The following is a 23,324-nucleotide window of genomic DNA, read 5'->3' as shown; positions in this document are numbered from 1 at the left end:
TGTTAGAAACGCGCAACGTGCTGTGGCATGCGGTAATTGCACTAATAGACCGCGAGCCAGAAACAGATTTCCATGACCAATCGCCTCCTAGGCGATAACTCGTATAGTGGTTAACGGCTTTGTATGATGCATCCTCGTGGATGTCACCTGCCGCTCCATTGGTGGGTTGAGGAATGGCAGCCCCCGAAACACGTAAAAAAATAGTCATCGCCTCCCGTTTGATACTGTCAGATGATAGTTTAGATGCTATTGTTAATTTAAAAAATCATCATCTGGTGTATCGCGGTGAAACGAACGTCAGCTGGTCGCATGAACATATAAAAAATAAGCGCTTTACCTTTTTATAATTATTATAACAAAATCTTGAAACTCAACCTCAGGATTAATGTATTGCGAGATATGTATGGTTTTTATAAAAAAAAAATGAAAAAAAAATATTTCAAGTCAAGAGTAGGTATTAATCAGCATAAACAATTGCAAAACTTTTATTTTTTTTATTTAATCTTTATTGCACAAAAGAAAATACAATTGAACAAAAGATGGACTTACTGCTATAAGGGATTCTCTACCAGTCAACCTTTGAAAAAAAAAACAGATAATTTGTAGACGGTCAACATCATTTGTTGTAATTACGAAACAAAGAACTTTTAATTACACAACTCATTTATTTGTGGCATGAGCACGAATATTTGTTCCCGAGTCATGGTTGTTTTCTACGAATTTAAGTATAAATGAGTATGAGTATGAGTAGTTTCAAAGGGTGAATAATACTACAAATATTTTTAAAAAGGTTTTACTGGACATAATATAATACGTAAATTATATGAATTATAATTAGCCTTTCATCTGATGGTACATAAGACGCTATTCTTGCCCACATATTATTTGGCTCATTTCACAACTATAATTTACCTAAAATATACGACAGATGTTAAATGCTTAGAGTCTCTCCATAACTCTTCGCGGACTCTCACGTCTCAAGCACTGACTTGAAAAGTGACAGAATATACGTCAACACACTGTGAAAATATAACGTTTGTAACTTTGTACCTGTGCTTTGTCGCTGTAGGTGGTGCAGAGTTAACTTAGACGCACTTTATTAAAATGAACATAGAAACCGATACAAAGTATACAATTCTACTTGTAAAATCTGTACATTATGGAATTACTCTTAATTACGTATCTATTGTATACAGTAAATAATGCTTATGTAAATAATGCTATTTACTTAGGTAACAAAAGTGTTATCGATACTCTTGTTCATACAAATGTTTTAGTATTATTTTATTCATAACCATATGAGCTAAAACCTGGCTCAAACAGAACTCTGATTTTTATTTTACATCCGTCTTGCCGGTGATTCCATTTCCATACTCGTACATGACCTTTCCAGTTTAAGGCGGGTCTACACTAGATTAACCGAGCACGAGCTAAACGCGAACCGAGAACAATCCGTTTAGTGTGTCCGCGTTCGAGGCATTTTGCTCGTGCTCGACTGTGCTCCGCCAATCGTTCGTTTTTTGACGAACACAAAGGGATGTGCATCGCGCGAGGACAGTGATCGTTGTAAGTCCACGCTTGAGCCGCGAACGACGAAGCCCAGAACGATTCCGTTCGTGCTCGGCTCGTCTAGCGTAGACCCACCACAACACCACACCATAACCCACCTTTAGGTTTTCCATCGCCTTCAGCATTGTTTGTTAGTCAGTCCTAATAGGTACACACACATTTAGAGAAAACGTTTATATATTAATACAAGGGGTCTTGTTAAATCCCATTTTGTATCTTTACGACACAGCCAAGAAAAATATTGAACTTTTTACTTTAAATTAAGTAAATTAAAATGAGTGTTTAGACACTGTTTAATACTTACAATCTGGATTAATGACTAAGACATGAGTAAATTGGAAGCACCTGCTCAAGAATTGATATAATATGTATTTATAACTTTAACATGTAATCGGCACTGTCTGTACCATATAATTTTCTAATACAATAATATGAATTCATAGCTGCCTACAAAGCGACACGGAGTGATTTCGACGTCTCGTTTAATCTTAGAAAATAAGATGCAGTACATAGCTTAGACTTGTTCTGAACTAAGCTAAGTAGGTACCTAGTACTTACTAAACCTACTTGTATATAAAATTACTTGTAGCACCTGTAATGCTCCGTCAGGAACATTTAGTTCCTGGTGTTTTATTAACAATAAAAAATAATTATGTGTAAACACTGGGAATAACAAACAAATCCACTGCCTATTTCGTTTATCAAACTGTTAGGTGATTCTTAATTCTAGTTTCTAGTCTTCTATATATTTAAACGGGAAAGACCTGACTGACTGACTTAAATCAACGCACAGCCCAAACCGCTGGGACTAGAAAGTCCAAATTTGGCAAGTAGGTTCCTTATAAGGTCTAGGGGTCCACTAAGAAGGGATTTTTCAAATTCATCCCCCAAGGGGATGAAATGAGGGTCCAAAGTTTGTATGGGGTTAAAGTATTATTTTTAGCTAGGAATACGCAACTTCGTAAAACGATAAATTCTTAAAATACAACAAAACAGATTTCAGCGTTTTTGCAAATACATCCCCTAAAGTAATGAAAAAGGGGTTGAAAGTTTGTATTATAGACCAAAAATTTTTTTGAGTGTGGGACTTGAAACTCTGTACATGGGCATATTATTAAAACACAAGAAAAGTAATTTCAGCGTTTTTAAAAATTCATCCCCTAACAGGCTTAAAAGGGGTTTGAAAGTTGGAATACATTACAAATTCTTTGAGACTTCTTATAAAGGCATAATATAAGATAACAAAATAACATTAACTAAACTCTATTAAAAATATAACCCCGAAGGGGGTTAAAAGGGGATGAAACTTGGTCTTGGGGTTCAAGTTTTATTTTAAGTTAGGAATTTAAAACTTCGTTAAAAGATATATTTTTAATATACAAGTAAACTAATTTCAGTGTTTTGAAAATTAAAGGTGGTTGGTTAAAAAGGGGTGAAAATTTATATACAGATAAAAAAAATCTAATGCGGAACTTGAAACTTTGTATATGCGCATATTTCAGCGTTTATAAAAATTCATCCCCTGAAGGAGTAATGAGTTGATTTTTTTAAGTAACGCTAAGCGGGAGCTACTATGGCCAAAAACTTGAAGTTAGCACATCAGCGGTGGCATCATGGTTCCATTTTTATCACTTATCACTATGCCCCTCACTTTCGCGCTTATATACTTGTTAGAACGTGACAGGCATAATGACAAATGGTAAAGAGCTGACCATCTTAACCTTACAGGTTACATTTATGTCGTGTACCTACAAGAAAAAATAACCGGTCAAATGCTATTCGGACTTGCGCACGAAGGGCTCCGTACCATTACGCAAGAGACGGCAAAAAAATCACGTTTGTTGTATGGGACCCCCACTTAATAGTATTTGTTATTATAGTATCAACAGAAATACATTTTCTGTGAAAATTTCAACTGTCTAGCTATAACGGTTCATGAGTTACAGCCTGGTAACAGACCGACGGACGGACAGACGGATAGTGGAGTCTTAGTAATACGGTCCGGTTTTTGGGTACCAAACATTAACAAGTTTTCAAAATGTCTCCCCTTACTTATGAATGCGTTGAAAGTTTGAATCAATGCAAAGCCGCTACTGAGATAATAAAATTAGTATTGTATCTAATAAATATTTTGCACCTACTAAAGATGTAAATTGTTCAAGATAAGATTCCACGCGGACGCAGTCGCGGGCAACAACTAGTACTATATATGCCTAGATACTTACCTACAGTATCAAGCCCTAACAATATAAATATTTAGGGTCAGACTGTTACTTAGAAGGTGAAGGAAAACATCGTGAGGAAACCGGACTAATCCCAACAAGGCCTAGTTTACCCTCTGGGTTGGAAGGGCAGATGGCAGTCGCTTTCGTAAAAACTAGTGCCTACGCCAAATCTTGGGATTAGTTGTCAAGCGGACCCCAGGCTCCCATGAGCCGTGGCAAAATGCCGGGACAACGCGAGGAAGAAGAAGAAGAAGACTGTTACTTAGATATATATTTCAGTAAGCAACAATAGTCTGACCCTAAATATTCAGATGATTGTTGTGCGTTTCTAAGTAGGTATGTATGTTGCAGTATACCTCTATACAGTGACACAATTCGAATATGTCCAATTCGTTTCTGCAAATCTAAACGTGGTGTGTACGGTTACCTGAAAATTGAATCTATAGTCTTCCAAGCCATTTTTGTCATCAGAAGAAAACAGCAAATTGAATTTTTTATAGGACCCATAGAAAAATTGAAATTGGCTCTATTTTCTACTGACAAACTTATTTAACCGACTTTGTATTCGCTCTTTTGCTGAAAAAATAAGTCACTTCAAAAGTAGTGAATACTGGCGGTCAAGATAACGTTATAAATAAATAAAAATAGCCTTACAATAATTTAAAACTAGTCTTCAACGAGTTACTTAGTAAAATGTTGCGAATAGTTAAGGTCGGAGTTGTAAGTTAAGTAAGTGCGGTCAGCGGTCAGTCCACGATCCACTCGTCGTAGGGGATGTGGTCGAGAATCCGCGCCAGGAAGCGCGCCATCTTGTCGGCCAGGTCACGCTTCAGCTCCGGCTTCATCTCCTTCAGCAGCTCTTGCGCGTTTGTGTTGATGAACAGGTTTAGCGCCGCTTCTGTATATACCAAAAACATTCCTTGATATTCACATATTAGAGATGATCCACCACAGAGACTCACCCCTACCTATCTCTATATGTAACTATGATACCGAAATAGGTATAGCCTGTCTGCTTTTCTAGGATCAAGTACGCCATAGTAACAATATCGAACTTAATCTTAGAAAATCGGACAGGCTATAGGTACTTAAACTTTGAATCTTCTCATATTCCCACTATAAATGACGCTCAGTAAAAGAATAAATACGTAGACAACATATCTAATAAAATGCGTCTTGGATACATGAAATAAATGCATTTGAATTAATATACTTACTAAAAGTACATTAATGAGTCATTTTAAGGGAGCAAAATTTTGCACGTCCGGGCCAAAATCTTCATGAAAGGAGGTAAAATAATAATGATATGTTGATTTTTTTTAAAGATAGACTACGTCCATGCCTATTAGTTGCATATACAATCATAGCCCTACGGATATTTGTTTATCTGATATATGTATATTTATAAAACGCTGTTCTCATAATTGCCACCACGCGTCCCAGCGCCACCCCAGTTTACAATTTTGCTTTTAACTTTTAAAAATAAGATAGTTTAGTTGTATAAAATCAAGTTTAAATTAAACAATATATTATACACAACACAAACATAAAATACCTATGTACCACTTTCTATAACAAAATAACCCATAATTTGTCTTGTCCGTCCGAAAAGAAAAATCGCCTGGATTGATTACAATCAAGCTCACGCATCTGTTATTTGAGCTATTTTACACATCATTATTTTTATTTTTTATTTCATTTATTCACCAACTTACATTAACAGTTAAACCAGACATACAAGTTATGGGTTACATACATACTTAAAACTAATTAGACTATGTATTATGGCCAAGGAGTAAAGTAAGTATGCCTTGACTTTGGTTTTTAAAATGTCTAATTCACTGACCTATTACACTTAGACGTTTAGTCCCCACACGGCTAATCTGCCAAAAGTGAAGCCGAAACACGATCGACGTGTGCATGCGATGTTCGTGTGTTATGCTCAGCAACGTACACTCACAGTTTTTATTTATTCTCGTCAGAGTGGGAGTAAATAAAAACTGGCGACATATTTTTGTATACGTGTGTACGTTGACAACAAACGTACACAACGTTGCTGAGTGTAAGACATGAACATCGCACGCATACGTCGATCGTGGTTCGGCTTCAATTTTGGCAGATTAGCCATGTGGAGACTAAACGTCTATGTGTAATAGGTCAGTGAATTAGATGGTTATCAATCATCTGGAAGTGTGTAGATTTTTAATTTTGTAACAAAAGCTTTTTAGGGATCTATTATCACAATGAACTCTTAACATTTGAGCGTGATTGTAGTATAGCTAAAGCCTTGTGGCAATAATTCAGTCATGTAGCGCGCGATGTGGCAGTATTGTAGCGTGACATTACTGCCTTACTGTTGAAAATGTCAAAATCGATGTCGCTGCTAGGATGTTTGAAATTTGCGGCAGTAATGCAGTCGGCAGCGGTATTTCAGCAGCTGCATTAAGGTTGACTCACGCTAGACCGGGCCAGGGCCTGTTTACTGTTTGTTTGTAGTTGTTTAGAAATAAAAGGGTTGTGGCGATTAGTTTGAGAATGCTAAAACTGAGTATGATCCTAATCAGGCAACTTTATAAGCATCTGCCAATTTCACCCGTTAGAATCACAGACCTGCGGCTAGAATCATAAATAAAATATGTATTATTAGAGTCTGACTGATCGTCAAATATGTGATTTCAGTTACAGGAAAGGCATCTTACGCAGTACTGCGTTTCCGTTCTGCAGGTTCTCGACGCCCATCTGGATGTCCTTGACGGAGAAGTCGAGCTTGAGCTGCTGCAGCTTCAGGAAGGTGCGGCCATCGCGCTCGTACGGTGCTCCGCGGAAGTACACCTTAGCCTTCACGCCATCTGCCAGATGAGATGTAATTTTTATGTTAGTCTATAAGGTACTTGTGATATGAGCTGTGTCACCAGATTTAAACAGTTTTTTTTTTTTTTAACTGGACAACGATGTATTCTATAACGAGTGTATTTGTTAGTGTTTTTTTTTTTTAATATTACGAAGGCGTAGGTGCCTATAGGCAAACCCTGTGACGCGTACTGTACGTGCTGCCAGTGTGCCTTCCGTCCGGGTCATCACACTATTAAATAATCTGCATAATTATGCAGGTCCGGGATGCTGACATTTTTACTGTCCAGTTAGGCAACTTCCTAAAAGTGGTCATGCCTGTTCTCAATTCCATGTAAATATATTTTATTTATCTTTTTACAGATGTTTTTATCGACTTGGTCACTTATATGATTTTATAATATTAATCCTATGGAAAAGCAGCGTATACCCAAGTTCCCCTAATGTCAATCGATCTTGATTTTCCTGAGGATCTAATGTCTATTTAAGCAATACAAAGGTCAGAAATGAGAGTTAAAGTCTGACGCTCGCACGCGACGATTGGAATGCCTCTACCAAAATGATATTGTAATGTGACGTCACAGTACATAAGTCTGTCCTAAGTGAATGGAAGATTAAGATAAATTGCTATTTTTACCCTGAAATATTACGTTTTTGTATATAGTTGTCATACAATATATTTTTTACTAAAATGGAAGGAATCGAATGGTACCATTTTATTGTTTCTTTTTTAAAGTATAGTTATTTTTTTTTTTACTTCAGACCCTTTTTTTTATAATCTCAATATGTATTTTTATAGTCCACTTGTTTATAATGGATGGCTCATTTTCTATCCATTTAGTTAAATTTTGTAATAATATTCAGCATGTGTCAATTATCCTTTACAAGTGTGACGATCGATAGCGCTCGCGCTGATGAGCCGTAAGTACTGGTGTGTACGCACCATACTCGCCCCAGTAGTCGCCGCCGCCGGAGGCGCGCACGAGCAGCAGCACGCCCGACGAGCGGTAGCGCGCGCGCGCGCTGATGTGCGGCCCGAACAGCGTCAGCTGGAACTGGTGGGTCTCTAGGTCGGACCTGTTGTTTGAAAAGTCTGTTACATGACGATATTACTATATTTTATCCTCTCTACTTACTATAATTTATACTCTCTACCATTTTATATCCAGTGACATGTAACGAAGCCATACGATAAAATATAAATAAATAAATTACTATATTTATACGATATTACTAGTAATACTGTTGAGCAAAAGAATACTTATATAGACGTAGCTGGAACTTTCTTTTTAAAGACTATCTCTCGCTTGATTTTTTATATATGCATGTACAGTAGATACAGCACCTGACATTAGTTATGGTCATGTTTGAGACTCCGGTGGCATGTATGTCTTTGAAGGTGGCTCGGTAGCCGTCGGGCCCGCCCCCCAGTGCTATCGATAACTCATCGATCACTATCGGCTCGTCCTGAAAATGTTAAGCGACAATTTAGAAACAAGTTGGTACGGTACGATAGAACGGTACCTATGCTACATAAATATTCCATTGGTACTATTGTTATTGATACACCTATGTATTATAGGCATGTACTTGTATAATGAAATCCTAATATCAGGTAATATTAACTACTTACAAATTGGATAAATATTTAACATTGTTTATTCTATAAACATGGGACATATTAATGCGCAGATTGAACTGTAAGTAAATATTTGATGAGTACGTTTATTTATGTACACTTGTCCACGTGTTTGTTCCGTGTAGGACCATTGGTTATGATACGACATCCGGGTCGAGTTCCCGGATACACGAAGAGCCAAAACATTTACATTTGGCAGAAAGTAACGCGGAAATGGGTACATATTTTTTTTAAGAGAACACAGATTTGAAGGAATAAGCAGGAGATAAACCGAATAAAAACCGATGCCATGAGTTCCGTCAAATGAATGAACTATAAATGTGTTAATGGCTTGTGAAAGAGCCTTTGCACCCAAATCACACAATTAAAAAGACATTGCGCAGGTTTCCTCTTATCAGAAATCGTTTATTGCGTGTACCATGGTACATACCTAGTTATTACAATTAAATTATAGAAACACATGGCACCCTGAAAAGGGTGTTGTAACTATGCTTATAGCTGGCTAAGTGGCTAGAACTAAAATTATTTTAATATAGTACCCATTTATGAGCATGGCGTTTAAATACATATAAATATAATATATTATAATTATAATTTTGGCCACAGTTAAAACTTTTATGTAGGTACACACATATCATAAACCCTCTATGATGCCTTCAAAATCCGTAAATAACCATTAAGACAAACTGTTTTGTTACAACAAATTTCTTATCAGTGATAATGTTGTAATTGCTTCATTACTACATTAAAGTCGATTTGGTAATGACATTCAAATTTGGAACATCTTTATTGTAATATCAGTAGAGATGCCTTTTTGTTCGCAATTTTGATATATCCCGCATGTTAGTTTGATATGGAAATAGGCCCACGACTCGAGTTTGTCTCTGATTAAAAAAAACTACGGATGCGTGGCATGCGTGAAAAAGGTTGTCATTTACCGCCATTTGACAGTTTATTAATGGGGAAGGCGGCTGAAAGCTAATTGTAGATGGCGCCACTAGAGTTTGAGACAACTCGACCAACTCGTTGTATGAAATTTATAACTAAAAAAAATATTTATATTTAATAAACCAATGTTTTATAAAACATCATAATTAAACTCTCTGTATAAGTATTAATCTTTGTATCTGAGGCCGAGAAACTGTCGGATAAAGTTTCAAAGCCATTCAAATAAAGTTTTGTTTTGACAGGCGCATGTAGGATATTTTCATGTACATAATAATCGTCTGTTTAATGCAATAAAATGGATCTTCATGAAAAATATGGAGGTCTGACTGTAACACCGTTAAAAGCACTTTTACGGGAACGCAAGGCATCCGTAAAAGGGAAAAAAAGACCTCATGGAAAGGTTAAGTATATTTGGCTATGTAATGTTTTCACTCGAAAATATTATGCTTAAAATATCAAGGAAAATGTACAATATCAACAAATTAATATTTAACGACCAGAATAATAATTTTCAATTGAACCCAGCATTAAATGTCGATTATGAGGCACAGAATTCGCGTGTGTGTGTTTTCTTACAGAGATATAAATGCAAATTCAAAGCTCCCACCTCTTATCATGTCTAATATTAAGAGCCAATCAACGTGCTCACTAGAGCCATTGCTAAATAATTGTGATTATTCAAATTTAACGATAGATATTTAAAAAAGGGGGCGTTACTTACTGTATTTTGTATTTAAGTACCTTTTGAATACATCATAATAGTTTTTACGTTGCTGGATTCGTCAAGCTAGGCGCCCAAAGTTAAAACGGCCATTTTTGTTTTGTCTTCATGGATCGACGAATCCAGCAACATACAAAATACAGTACGTAGCGGCCCCTTTTTTTAAATATCTATCGTTAAATTTAAACAATCACAATTATTTTCCAGTGGCGCTAGTGAGCACGTTGATGGGCTCTTAAAAAATATTTCGACCGGTACATAAATATCTCATTAAATTAATACCAAACTTATTTGATTGTGGTAACTCACATTTCCATTAACTATTATGATTATTTATTTATTCAAAGAAAAAAGGTGGGGCTAAACTAATTAAGCAGGCATGACATGGCCGGACATGTCGGACACTACAGGCTCACCTCCTCGATGCCCAGCTCCGGCGCGCCGCCCTTCAGGTACTCCGCGAGTGAGTTGAACCCGCGCAGCAGGCAGGCGTCCACGGCGGGGTCTCGACTCGAGCAGCGCCCACCGAACATGTCTGATACAGCGATAAAACAACTTGTTTACGGATTGACTTGGTCGCAGGCGTCGCAGCAGATAAACCACATTGGGGTATCCCCCATAATGAAAAAACCGGTCAAGTGCGTGTTCGTTTTACTCGTGCACCGAGGGTTTCGTACAAAATTTGAATTATCTCATGTAACTATAAAGGCGAAAGACCTGATCAGGCCGCGTAGCCAACGTTACAATCGTTAACGCTCCGTAGCGTAGTGTAGTCATCTCTCTCTCTATCACTCTTCCATATAATTGTGTACAGCGCGATGGCGCCTACACAATGATGAATGGATTTGCCTATCGATGGATAGGCAAATTGTCTAACTAATTTGCGTAATGTTTGCACGCATGTTAGTGTTTCGAGGATAATTCTCTATTATGTGAACCGATTTCAAAAGTTATTCTTTTATTTGAAAAAAGGTATTTTTAATAATATTTCATCGAAATTTCAAGTGTAATTAAACACAAGTAAAGTTGGTTAAATTGCAAACTGAATTCGTGAATGTTTTTCGTTAATAAAAAAAAAATACGAAGATACAATACAAATACTCTTTATTGCACACCTCAATACAGAACCAGTATTTTCATTTTCCGCCATAAATCAATTTTCTTTGACTATGAAATTAAAAGAGAATATTTTTTTTGAATGGACAATTTGAGCTCTTTTAAATAATACCCCACTTGACTAGGTGAGGACACTAGACTTTGAAATTATGCCCCCTGCCCACATATTGGGCATTTTCTATACAGTTAATAAAAACATAATACTTTCAATGTGCCTGGGTTAGCTTTGTTCAGAACTATTCCAAATTTCAAATCGATAGCTTAAGTAGTTCTCGATATATTTTGCGACGTGACAGACAAACATATAGACGGACGGACGGACAGAGTCGTACGATAAGGGTTCTTTTTGTACCTTTTTGATACGGAGCCCTAAAAACGTGCACGTCCTTTGGTACAGCAAAGGAGATCGTCGATTTTCTTAAGCGATGGAGCTCCTTCAAATTGAAAGAGTATACATGTAATACATACCTATAATAGTACCCTCTTACGTATTTAATGAAAATATTAAATTACGGAAAAGAACAATAAAACGTCTTTCGATTATGTATTTCTAATACCCGTTTCAATTATTTTCAATTATCCCCAATATTATGACTATTTTGTATATTAAAATGCGCATTTAATTAATAGAATCATATATCTTATGTACTTTAAACGCGATGGTACTAAGTGGGCCGAAAATCGATGATCTCCTTTAAGCGCTCTACGCCTAAACATATAGGACTACGACTTTAGAGTAGCGGTTAGCCCATTGTACTTGTATGTATTTCAGAATCAGAAATATGCTTTATTCAAGTACTTCGGCCTAACGAACAAGCTCTTTCGAATATTATACTCGTAGCAACAAGATATTTCGACCATTAGAAAAATGATTACCTACTTGAGTGCGCAAGAAAAACAATTACGATTTCAGCGTGCGGTAAGGAAAAGGCTGTAGAGGCAGACCAAGATAAGTTATAAAGATAAAGATAAGATAAAAATATGTTTATTGCACACAAAAGGACACAGAAAAAGTATACAGCAGTTGTTTTTAGAAGTTAGTGCATAACTAGATTGACAACAGAGTTTCCAGGAGTCCCCGCACTAGGCTAGGCCTGTATCGTGGGAGACCAGAAGTACATTTAAATGTCCTGCAAGTCAACAAAAAACTAAAATATATTCTCTATATTAAATATGAGATTCCGGTTTATACCTATGTTGATACATGCAATTTTCAGTATAAAACTATTTATCTATTGTTTCATTATTACTATTACTTTATAACTTCGGTTATATACTAACATTTTAGTCTAGTTCGTTTTATATAATTAATAATGTTAAACAATTCTTGGGAGTAATGACTCAGTTTCGCTATAATCAAGTGACAAGAACCAGTTGAAGAGTAACCTTTTGGCTACATGCGCAGTGCAATTAATTAATTCGCTCTGGAACTTTACGGCCGTGTGGCCGTGTGGAAGTTGGCGGCGATTTTGACAGCCCAGACAGTCCAGGTTTTATTTTAAGCGTCAAACCTCTGTGAAATTATGACGTTTACGTGCCACTTGCACAGGCTGGACTATCAACATCACTGCCAACTTAGCTTGGTTTGTGGATCAACAAAAGTTTGACATAATAGTCAGATTTTATATACCTACACGGATTACTTTGAACGTAAGATTGGACAGCTGATCCAGTGAACGTGTAATGCAGCTTTCGCATGCGGTGACGAGCGCGCGGCATCAGTATGCAAGAGGGCCTTCTGCGCGCATAACGGTAGGCAATGCCCCGGCCCCCGCTGCGGCACTTTCGCGGCTTTGACCACGGCGCACAATGCCTGCCACCCGTCACGTGGCATTGTTAACCTTTGATGATTAACCCGCCTCGAGGATGGCCTTTGTCTTTTGTCAAGTGTTTAGGACAGATAAGCTTTACTCATCACGACACGAGTACGAGTACTTATTTCTCTCCATATTCATATGTTAATTATTGATGACTTTTTTGACTCCTTTATCCTTCTTGAATTATAATTCAAATGTTAGTTATTTTATCATAGGTATCCTGGTGATTGATAAGGTGGTTGACTTGGGATGTCGCGCCGAGTAGGGATCACAAAATGGCGTCAGTGTGCACATATTGTGATTTTTACTATTTCTCCTTAAACCTAAACATTTTTATAAGATCTGTTGATATTTGCACAAACTATAAAAAAATATTTCATGATAAATATGTCAAAATTGGAAAATATTGCAATTTATTCCATTCTTAACACTTACTTACCTAAAGTCAGTGTCAAATGTCAGTAGATTCGGAGTATAAGTAGCCTAGGGGGCGCAGTGTATGAAATGTTTTTTGATAGAAAAACAATTGGAAATTAAGTTTGAATTCATATTTGGGCAACGATTGAGACATTGAGAAGTGACTTGGAACCAACTGATATTATCAGACGTTAATTGTCATGGGTTTGTGGCACATACAATATCTGTTTTGAATAAATTATTATATTATTTTTAAAGGGTGTCTAAAATATAGTCGAAAGACAGCAAATTAAAAAAGCGGCCAAGTGCGAGTCGGACTCGCGCATGAAAGGTTCCGTACCATTTAAGACGTATTAAAAAAAATCTACTTACTAGATCTTGTTCAACATTTTACCACTTTGGACACACATTTTACCACTTTGGAAGTGTCTCTCGCGCAAACTATTCAGTTTAGAAAAAAAAAGATATTAGGAACCTAAATATCATTTTTGAAGACCTATCCCTATACCCCACACGTATGGGTTTGATGAAAAATTTTTTTTTTAAATATGATGCCGTATTAAAAAAAAAAACTACTCACTAAGATCTCGTTCAAACCAATTTTCGGTGGAGGTTTGCATGGTAATGTATATCATATATATTTTTTAGATTTTTCATTCTGTTATTTTAGAAGTTACAGGGGGGGGGGGGGGGGGCACGCATTTTTTTCACTTTAGAAGTGTCTCTCGCGCAAACTATTCAGTTTAGAAAAAAATGATGTTAGAAACCTAAATATCATTTTTGAAGACCCCACACGTATGGGTTAGATGAAAAATATTTTATTTTATTTTATGAAGTATTAAAAAAAAACCTACTTACTAGATCTCGTTCAAACCAATTTTCGGTGGAAGTTTGCATGACAATGTATATAATATATTTTTTTTAAGTTTTTTCATTATATTTTAGAAGTTACGGGGGGGGGGGGGGACACACATTTTACCACTTTGCAAGTGTGTCGCGCAAACTATTCATTTTAGAAAAAAATGATATTAGAAACCTCAATATAATTTTTGAAGACCTATCCATAGATACCCCACACGTATGGGTTTGATGAAAAAAGATTTTTTGAGTTTCAGTTCTAAGTATGGGGAACCCCCAAAATTTATTGTTTTTTTCTCTATTTTTGTGTGAACATCTTAATGCGGTTCATAGAATCATCCACTTACTAAGTTTGAACAGTATAGCTCTTATAGTTTCGGAAAAAAGTGGCTGTGACATAATCGGACAGACAGACGGATATGACGAATCTATAAGGGTTCCGTTTTTTGCCATTTGGCTACGGAACCCTAAAAAGGGCTTCAAGGAATGCAAAGTAATTCCAAGAGAAGTGCTGACCTCTCAGCATAGGTTTCTAGTGGGAGTCTACTCATTGCCTAAGCTTATTAAAGAAACTAGAGACAAAACACCCACAATCAAAAGGAAAGAACTAATAGGCTTTAAAGGAAACGCACTCATAGAAGATTTGAGTAACTACTTGACAAAGGATATGAGTAATACAACAACGCGGAACAATGTGGTCAAGCTTTGAAAATTCCTGCCAGAGCCAGGCACGTTATCAACTAGGAGTTGCTAAAGGAGGTTTCACCATAGGAAAGGATCCATCCTGGTGAAACTAAGAAGTCAAGGCAAGTATTGTGGACAAAAATAACCTGTTAAAAAAATGGCAGGAGACACAGTGTGAAGGAAACTGTGCCACACGCAAGAGCCTACACAAGAGAAAAGGTGTACTTACCAGGGATCGGAACCGGTTTTGTGCAAAAACATCGAAATAACCATATATTTCGGTTTATTTTATACTCTAAATGTAGGACTCAGTTGTGTTTTCAGATAACGACTTCGTATTATTAGATTGCCTAATTAGAAATGAAGTAATTTACAAAGAACGAAAAAATACCGTTTTCGTTCCCATACAAAAAATACCGGTTTCCGATCCCTGGTACTTACGTTAAAGTGGAGAATGCGGACTCAGATACAGAAATTTTCAAAATTGCTAAATAAGGCACCAATCAAAGCAAGACATTAAAGAGAAAATCTATCTGCCACGGAAACATTTTTCAAATTGACTTTCGTTTTCAATATAATCTACGTCTTGTCAAAAAAACCGGGAAATATCGTCGTTTTTTTCATCATTTTATATTTTACAAAAAAGTAACAGACCGATTTTCAAAAATATGGTCTATTATTTTTGTAAAATTTAAAATGATCTATCTTCATAACATAACTTTCGTAAACAGCCGAATTACACTTTTCCACGAAAATGATTAGTACCCCTAGTGTAAATTTGATCGACATCATAACGTGACGAACGCGTTTGCGTTAAGTCTCATTTTGTATAGGATTTTGAGTTTCCAAAACGTCCCGCTTGGCGCGCTCTTTCTAAATCCAATACAAAATGAGACTAAACGCAAACGCGTACGTCACGTTTCGAAATCAAATTTATTTACACTAGGGGTACAGATAAACAATTTCAATGTTAAAAAAGTAATCGATACATTTCATACGTTCCCTCAAACATGATATTACCGATTTAAAGAAGCAATTTTCATATTATTAGCCTTTGTGTTACCTATGTTCGTGATTTTTTTCTATGAAGCGAAATTCAAAAACTCAGGAATTAAATCGATACAGTCCCTCGAGAAAGGCTGGGTGAGAGATTGCTAATTAAATGTATGGCAGCCTTGATATCCAAAGAAGTGCTACGACTTTTTAAAACTCTATTTTCTGAACCTAATTCACCTTAATGGTGAGAACGGTCGCTTGGTCTGCATTTGTATGGCGCAGTGTGTACAGGCCGAAAGCATTATATGTGACATTATCTATGAAAAGGGACCTTATTGTCGGTGGCGCTTACGCCGTTATCAACGATGCTCCCATATTATAAACAACGCCGCGCTACGCAATGCGGCGTAAGCGCCATCGACAATAAGGTCCCTTTTCATAGATAATGTCACATATTTATAACCGGCCTAAAGCCTATGCGTTAGGCCGTTTGCATATAGTTTCCAAGAAAAATAGTTTAATGTTTTGGTTACGCCGTCTGTGATTAAACTGTATTCATCATCATCTCCTAGCCGTTTTCGACCACTGCGTTATACCGCTGAGAGCGTCGCTGGTGCGCTCTCGGGTGACTGATATAGCCAATTTTTGCAGCAAATGTACGACCACACTCGTTGCAAGTCAGCACCCCTCCGACATAATTGTAAAGTATGGTCGCAGGTGGTCTGGCCTTCAGCTCGTCGCGCTTAGCGTCGAGTTCTGTGAGCCGCCTGGCTTCAAACTGACGCACCTGAGTCTGCACAATTTGTCTTCAACGTGGACGGTCACTGGCTAGACTCTCCCACTTCGTTGGCTCTATATGAGCTCTCTTCATATGCCGTTTCAACACATCTTTGAACCGCAAGAATTGGCCGCCTTGTTTGTGCTTTCCATCTTGCAGTTCGCAGTAGAAGATGCGTTAAACTGTATAATTAAATATTGAGGAGTTTCATAGAATTTTCAGAGCAGTACCTTACATCCTTTTTTTAGTGTTTCTGATTAAAATATAAAATAAAAAAGATAACTATTAAAGTCGATTTATAAAGTATGCTTATTTAATCAGAATGATAGTGTTTTCTATTATTATTGTTGTTATTGGGCATCTATTGTAGTGGCCCTTTAAAGCAGTGTTGGCCGAACGTTAATTGCAATTAACCATTAACCATTATAAATTGAGCTGTAAACCGTTACGGATAGTTACAGTTTACGGCTCAATTTATAATCGTTAATGGCCAATAATGGTTAATTGCATTAACGTTTAGGCCAACACTGCTTTAAAGTTTATTATTGAATATATAAATGAAAAATATTTGTATTCACATCGAGTACGTTTTACCAGAATATGACACACGAGTCATAAGCTGCATACAGCAACGTCAACAGCATTCAGTAGCATTCTGTATATCAGTTATATAGCATCAGCAGAAATTATAAGTTATAACCTGTAAGTCTTATTCAATATTAGGAGGAGTTAGTAAACTGAGAGTAAGTATTTGGAAAATAATATTTTTGGCTAATTATAGATACAATTAACTAGAGTTAAGATATGTTTCAATACCGATCTAACTTGAGTTTTGCAATAGGTAAATCAAAATACAATGTTTTCTCATTATCAAAATAATCTATTAAGGTGCAGTAGGTTTACAACGCGGAAAAGTCTTTTGGGATCACAATACTAACGGCTGCCATAAATTTAATTAGCAATCTTAAGCCTTTCTCTAGGGACTTCAGCGATTTGAATCCTGAGTTTATGACTTTCACTCGATAGAAAAAATCACTAACATAGGTCAAAATGCTCTTTAAAAAATATATAATAAAAATTGCACAAAAACCAAATATATGAAAATTACTTTAAAAAACAAGCAAAATTATGGTTGAGGGTATTCTAAAAACACACAAAAAAATCAAATTAATAAACATAATATTCACTATAACCTTCCAAGAAATGTAATTGTAACGCAAACAAAGTGTAAATAAAGTATTGACCGGATATACTCGTTTCGGGCATGCGCAGTGCGCGACACCTTTAAATAGTAGATTGTTAACCAAGGGATGAAAGGCACTTCTGTCCGCCGAGGTAGCTTGGTGCTGGAACGCAGTAAAAGTGCCAACAGTCTGAGACTGAAATGGTGCCTTTCATCCGAATTAAACACTTTACTTTTAATTTCGAATACGAGGAAACTAAAATACTGTGTTTAATAAAACATGAGTAAGTATAAACTTTTATAGTATTTCTTGAGGGTACTTTCAATTTTTAGGGTTCCGTAGCCAAATGGCATAAAACGGAACCCTTAAAGTTTTGCCATGTCCGTCTGTCTGTGTCTGTCTGTCTCCGAGGCTTTGCTCCGTGGTCGTTAGTGCTAGAAAGCTGAAATTTGGCATGGATATATAAATCAATAAAGCCGACAAAGTCGTACAATAAAATCTAAAAATTTAATTTTTTTTAGGGTACCTCCCCTACACTTAAAGTGGGAGTGAAATTTTTTTTTGGCTTCAACTCTAGAGTGTGGGGTATCGTTGGAAAGGTCTTTCAAAACTAATAGGGGTTTTCAAGAAACATTTTTTGATAAAGTGAATATATTCGGAGATAATCGCTCCGAAAGAAAAAAAAATGTGTCCTCCCCTCTAACTTTTGAACCATAGGTCCAAAAATATGAAAAAAATCGTGGAAGTAGAGCTTAACAAAGACATTAAATGAAAACTATAGCAGACATGATCAGTTAAGCTGTTTTTGAGTTATCGCAAAAAGTTTTCCCTTCATAGTAAAAAGACTTACTTTAATTAGGTACTGATTATGCAAATTTGCCTATTTGTTTAACTCGGGTGAAAAGTACCGTTTCATCCCTTGGTTAACAATTTACTATACTTTAAGCTCCAGTTTAGCTTATTGTGACGGAAGAGTAACTACGGAACCCTACACTGAGCGTGGCCCGACATGCTCTTGGCCGGTTATTAATTAACAATTTAAGTAAAAGTATTATAATTAAAGTAAGTATATCGTGATTTATGGAATGGGAAATTGTACAACAAATCTATTTAATATCAAATTTAATTCTCTAAATCTAGCTTCCGCCTCCCCACTCACCCAATCGCTCAATTCTCCGATCACTCAACCTCACAGAACACCAACCCCTGATCACTGAAACCCTTGACCCTGAACCACCAAAGCGTCAACCGTCGTTCTCCGACCCCTCAACCCCAGACCATTTAACTCCTAATCCTCCCCCAATTCCTCAACTTCCAACTCCCGACCACTCATCTCCTACCCCCCAATTCCTCAACTCCCAATCCCTTAGTCCCCGACGCATCAACTCACCGCCCCCTCAACGCCCTAACTTCTCAAACCCTAACTCGTCAATCCCCAACCCCTCAACCCCCAACCTGAGACCCCCGTCTACCTTTACCACCACCGTCTACCTCACACACCTCTCACACCTACCCCTCACCTCTTCTTTCCAGCACTACTAAATACTACCTAAATCAAAAATCATAATACACCCAATTATAAGAGGTAAGTTTCACTTACATATCACCCGTGGTCTTCATAATCAGTAAGTTTGACACTGACATATTCGATATCGTAACTTACTTTCTACCCATCTCGCTCGTACTTGCATCCTATTAGTACGAGCGAGATGTATAGAAAGGATGTTACGAATACGTCAGCTCAGATGTAGGGTCAAACTCGTGGTAAGGCTACAGTTACACTACATCAAATTGGTAGTTTTCGAGAAGAAATACTTGAGTTGCTTAAGGATACAGTCAAATCACCATACATGTGCCTTTAAAAATTGAGGAGTTCCCTCAATTCCTCCTGGATCCCAACATCAGATTAGACCCAAAAACACTATGGGATCACCTTGGAGGTAACTCCTTTCAAATAAACAAGTGCGAGTCGGACTCGCACAGGAAGAGTTCCGTAACATTATCTATAAAAACGGTCACCCATCCAAGTACTGACCCCACCCGACGTTGCTTAACTTTGGTGATTGGATGAGAACCTCGAGATTGGAAAGAAATATTTGTTTTATTATGTTTTTAGTATTTGTTGTTATAGCGGCAACAGAAATACATAATCTGTAGAAATTTCAACTGGCTAACTATCACTGTTCATGAGATACAGCCTGGTGACAGACGGACGGACGTACGGATGGACTGCGGAGTCTCAGTAATAGGGTCCCGTTTGAACTAAAAAGAATTACTCAAATCGGACCACGGGTGTGGGAGTACTCGTCATCATCAGATCCACTTCATCAAATTGATGGTTTTTTAGAGAAAAAGCTAGATTTGCTTAAGAAAACACCCAAATTACCATACACGTGCCCTTAAAAAATGGGGAGTTCCCTCAATTCCTCATGGATCCCATCATCAGATCAGAACCAAATTAAAATGGGGCCAACTTCGAGATAACTCCTTTCAAACAACAAAAGAATTACTCAAATCGAAGCACGGGTGTCAGAGTAATCGGTGAACATACTACATTAAAAAATCATCATCATCAGATCCACATCATCAAATTGATGGTTTTTGAGAGAAAATGCTCAATTTGCTTAAGTAAACACCCAAATCACCATACACGTGCCTTAAAAAAATGAGTAGTTTCCTCAATGCCTCATGGATCCCATCATCAGATTAGAACCAAATTAAAATGGGACCAACTTGGAGATAATTACTTTCAAACAAAAAAGAATTACTCAAATCAGAGCGCGGGTGTCGGAGTAATCGCTGAACGTACATAAAAAAAATATCCACAATTGAATACAGAACCTCCTCCTTCTATGAAATTGAAGTCGGTTAAAAATAATAAACAAGTCAACAGTTAGACTAGGTTTTATCTGTAGTTATAATAAACGATACAGTCTTTATAATTGGCTAATCGGTTTAAAAAAATAGTTTTCTAAAACGTGCCATATGCGCATTTTACTTTAGGATACTAAAATTATTACTAAAATGTGATTTATTCAAGATTTTGTGTTTTTGTATACGTTTTTAAACATTTAGTCATCAATAACGGATATGGCAATAATAAAATGCTTCCATGATTACTACTATATTCAATACTTTTTTTATTTTATTTATTTGGTTTACTACAACTAGGACAGAAGGAATTTATTTAGTATTACTATAGATTTGCGGATGCTTTAGCTCCGGAAAGTTCTCGTCAGCTACCATAGCGCGTTGTATATATTACCTAAGCAAATAGACCAGCGGTTGAACTAAAATGGGTTTCGATAATATTAAAGTTTTTTCTTTTTTGATATGTCATTGGGAGTATGTTAAATAATACTTTGGTAAAAAGTTAGAAATTTTAAGGTTGAGCTTTCGGTTATATTTAAATATTTTAATTTTTGCTAATAACTAAGTAAATATAGAATTAAAGTTACAGAAAACTTTATCATATCGAATAACACTTCAATTTATGTACAATTTTCAGTTTTTAGAAATCTGGAACAGCTGCTTTCTGGTAAACGTAAAAACACGAGTTATTTTGTAAATATAGAATTAGAGTTGCTGATATTGCAAAATTACGATATTATCGATCAACTTAGTATTCTAGTAAAAAGTTAGACATGTAGACAATGTGCTTGTCTAGATATTGATTTCAGGTTAAGCAGTATAGCTAATATTGAATTAAAGTTTGTAGAGTTAATAATAATCGATCATCAACAATGATCTCAGTTACTAAACAAAAATTTAGAAATATAAAATCACGGCGACACTCATTACTGATATGTATGCATTCCTTGCTTATATAAATACGTTACGTTTCAAACGCGCGGCAAGTTTGCGCGCGCCGCGCGCTGTGGCAGGAGGCAGCGAACAACGGTAGTGGGGAGCGGGGTCCCTTGACTGCGTCTACGGTCCATCAAAAAAATTCCTAAAGCGTGTTTTAAATTAATAGCAATAGAAAATTGTTATTTTGTTGTTACTATAATAGGTATTGTCCGCGGTTTCGTTCACGTAGAATTCGTTATCGCGTTACATGAATATTATTTATTTATTTAAACTTTATTGCACAAACAAAAAAAAAAACAAATGGCGGACTTAATGCCAAAAGGCATTCTCTACCAGTCAACCATTGGGTCAAATAGAGACAAAAAAAACACATTCTCATACAGATGACCACCCTTCCTTGTACCATTTTAAAAGCCAGTTGCAGCTTTTCTTTCCCGATTTTTTTCAGATGTTTGGACTTGGTATTTTCCTCGCGATAGTTATTTGTTTAAAGGGGAATGTTGTTGTTAACCGCTAATGCTAATATTGATAACCGATAGTTATATAGAGATACGTTATAAGGTATATGCACCCTCATGTTATTTATTTCTGATAAGAAATAAATGTAAGACCAAAATTCACAGTGATACATTTCAAGTAGGTTGCCTTGTAAGATTGCGTACGGATAGTTTTTTTGTTTGTTATTTAATCGTATGATATATCAAATGAATGCTTATTTGAAAGTTGCCGTATTAAAAAAGTTGGTCCAGTTAATGGTCGCCTAGATTAACCGATTTTTATATAAGATGTAGGCAATCATGGACTGGACCAACTTGTTAAAAAGGCAACCTAGTACAGTTAGTAATATAGTACCTGGGCGACCGAGCTTTGCTCGGTTATAACTATTTATTGTAATATGGTGGTGATAATCTACATAAACTTAAAAAGTAAAATGTGAACTGACAATTATTATTATTTACCATCGATTTTAACCTTACAGCACTTGTCACAGAGTAACACAATCTATTGTCGATTTCTCTTATTACATAGGTAATTTTTTTTTACTAAATTAAACTTGTGTAAAACAATAAAAATTAAAAAATTATATTTAAACTTGAACATATTAAAAAAAAACATATAAAGTCACCGGGCGAGATTCGAACCCGTAACACTCGTTTAGCAGTCCGCGTCTTAACCCGCTGGACCAGACGGACAGTGGCCGGCAACACGAAATTAGTGACCATATTCTGCGTCGAAAGAAAAACGCATGAAAACTCGAAAACACGCGTTTTCCCAAACATAAGACTAATCTAGATAGATTGTATACCCCCAAAAACTCCTATATACCAAATTTCAGCGAAATCGTTAGAGCCGTTTCCGAGATCACAGAAATATATATATACAAGAATTGCTCGTTTAAAGGTATAAGATAAAATAACTTTTCTTTTGATATATCATGTGACGTTTTCGTTTACACACTAAAAGCACAGTGTAAAAAGTAACAGTGGGCCGACGCCTTTGATGTTTGCGTAAATGCCGACACCGCTCAAGGTCTCCGTACCTACCTAGGGTTATCACAGACTTACACAACTGCCCAAAAGAGGATGGAAATGTTTTTAGTTTTCATGTTGTATGATGTATGTGTACTAATTTTACAAATGACGTCCATTTTGGAAATAAAGATGGGGGACGTCACTTTTTTGAAAAAGTCGTCATGGGTGTTGTTTTCTGGG

The 23,324-nt window shown here is 36.5% G+C and overlaps 1 protein-coding gene across 1 annotated transcript in view; it reads right to left on the bottom strand.

Moving 5' to 3' along the window:
• Nucleotides 1-483: 483 nt before the first annotated feature.
• The window catches only part of LOC133528143 (uncharacterized), a 33,490-nt gene continuing 10,649 nt past the window's right edge, over nt 484-23,324 (bottom strand). Inside the window, exons 2-6 of the mRNA XM_061865395.1 lie at nt 10,369-10,487; nt 7,990-8,111; nt 7,588-7,721; nt 6,494-6,643; nt 484-4,692 (exon numbers count right to left, since the gene is read on the bottom strand). Coding sequence (XP_061721379.1) covers nt 4,541-4,692; nt 6,494-6,643; nt 7,588-7,721; nt 7,990-8,111; nt 10,369-10,487 — 677 coding nt within the window. The 3' untranslated portion in view covers nt 484-4,540. The remainder of the gene's footprint in view (nt 4,693-6,493; nt 6,644-7,587; nt 7,722-7,989; nt 8,112-10,368; nt 10,488-23,324) is intronic.

Source organism: Cydia pomonella, chromosome 1 (genome assembly GCF_033807575.1).
Source record: "Cydia pomonella isolate Wapato2018A chromosome 1, ilCydPomo1, whole genome shotgun sequence".
NCBI classification, from domain to species: domain Eukaryota; kingdom Metazoa; phylum Arthropoda; class Insecta; order Lepidoptera; family Tortricidae; genus Cydia; species Cydia pomonella.
Note: the sequence above shows the minus strand (reverse complement) of the source record. Positions and strands in the feature narration are given on the sequence as shown.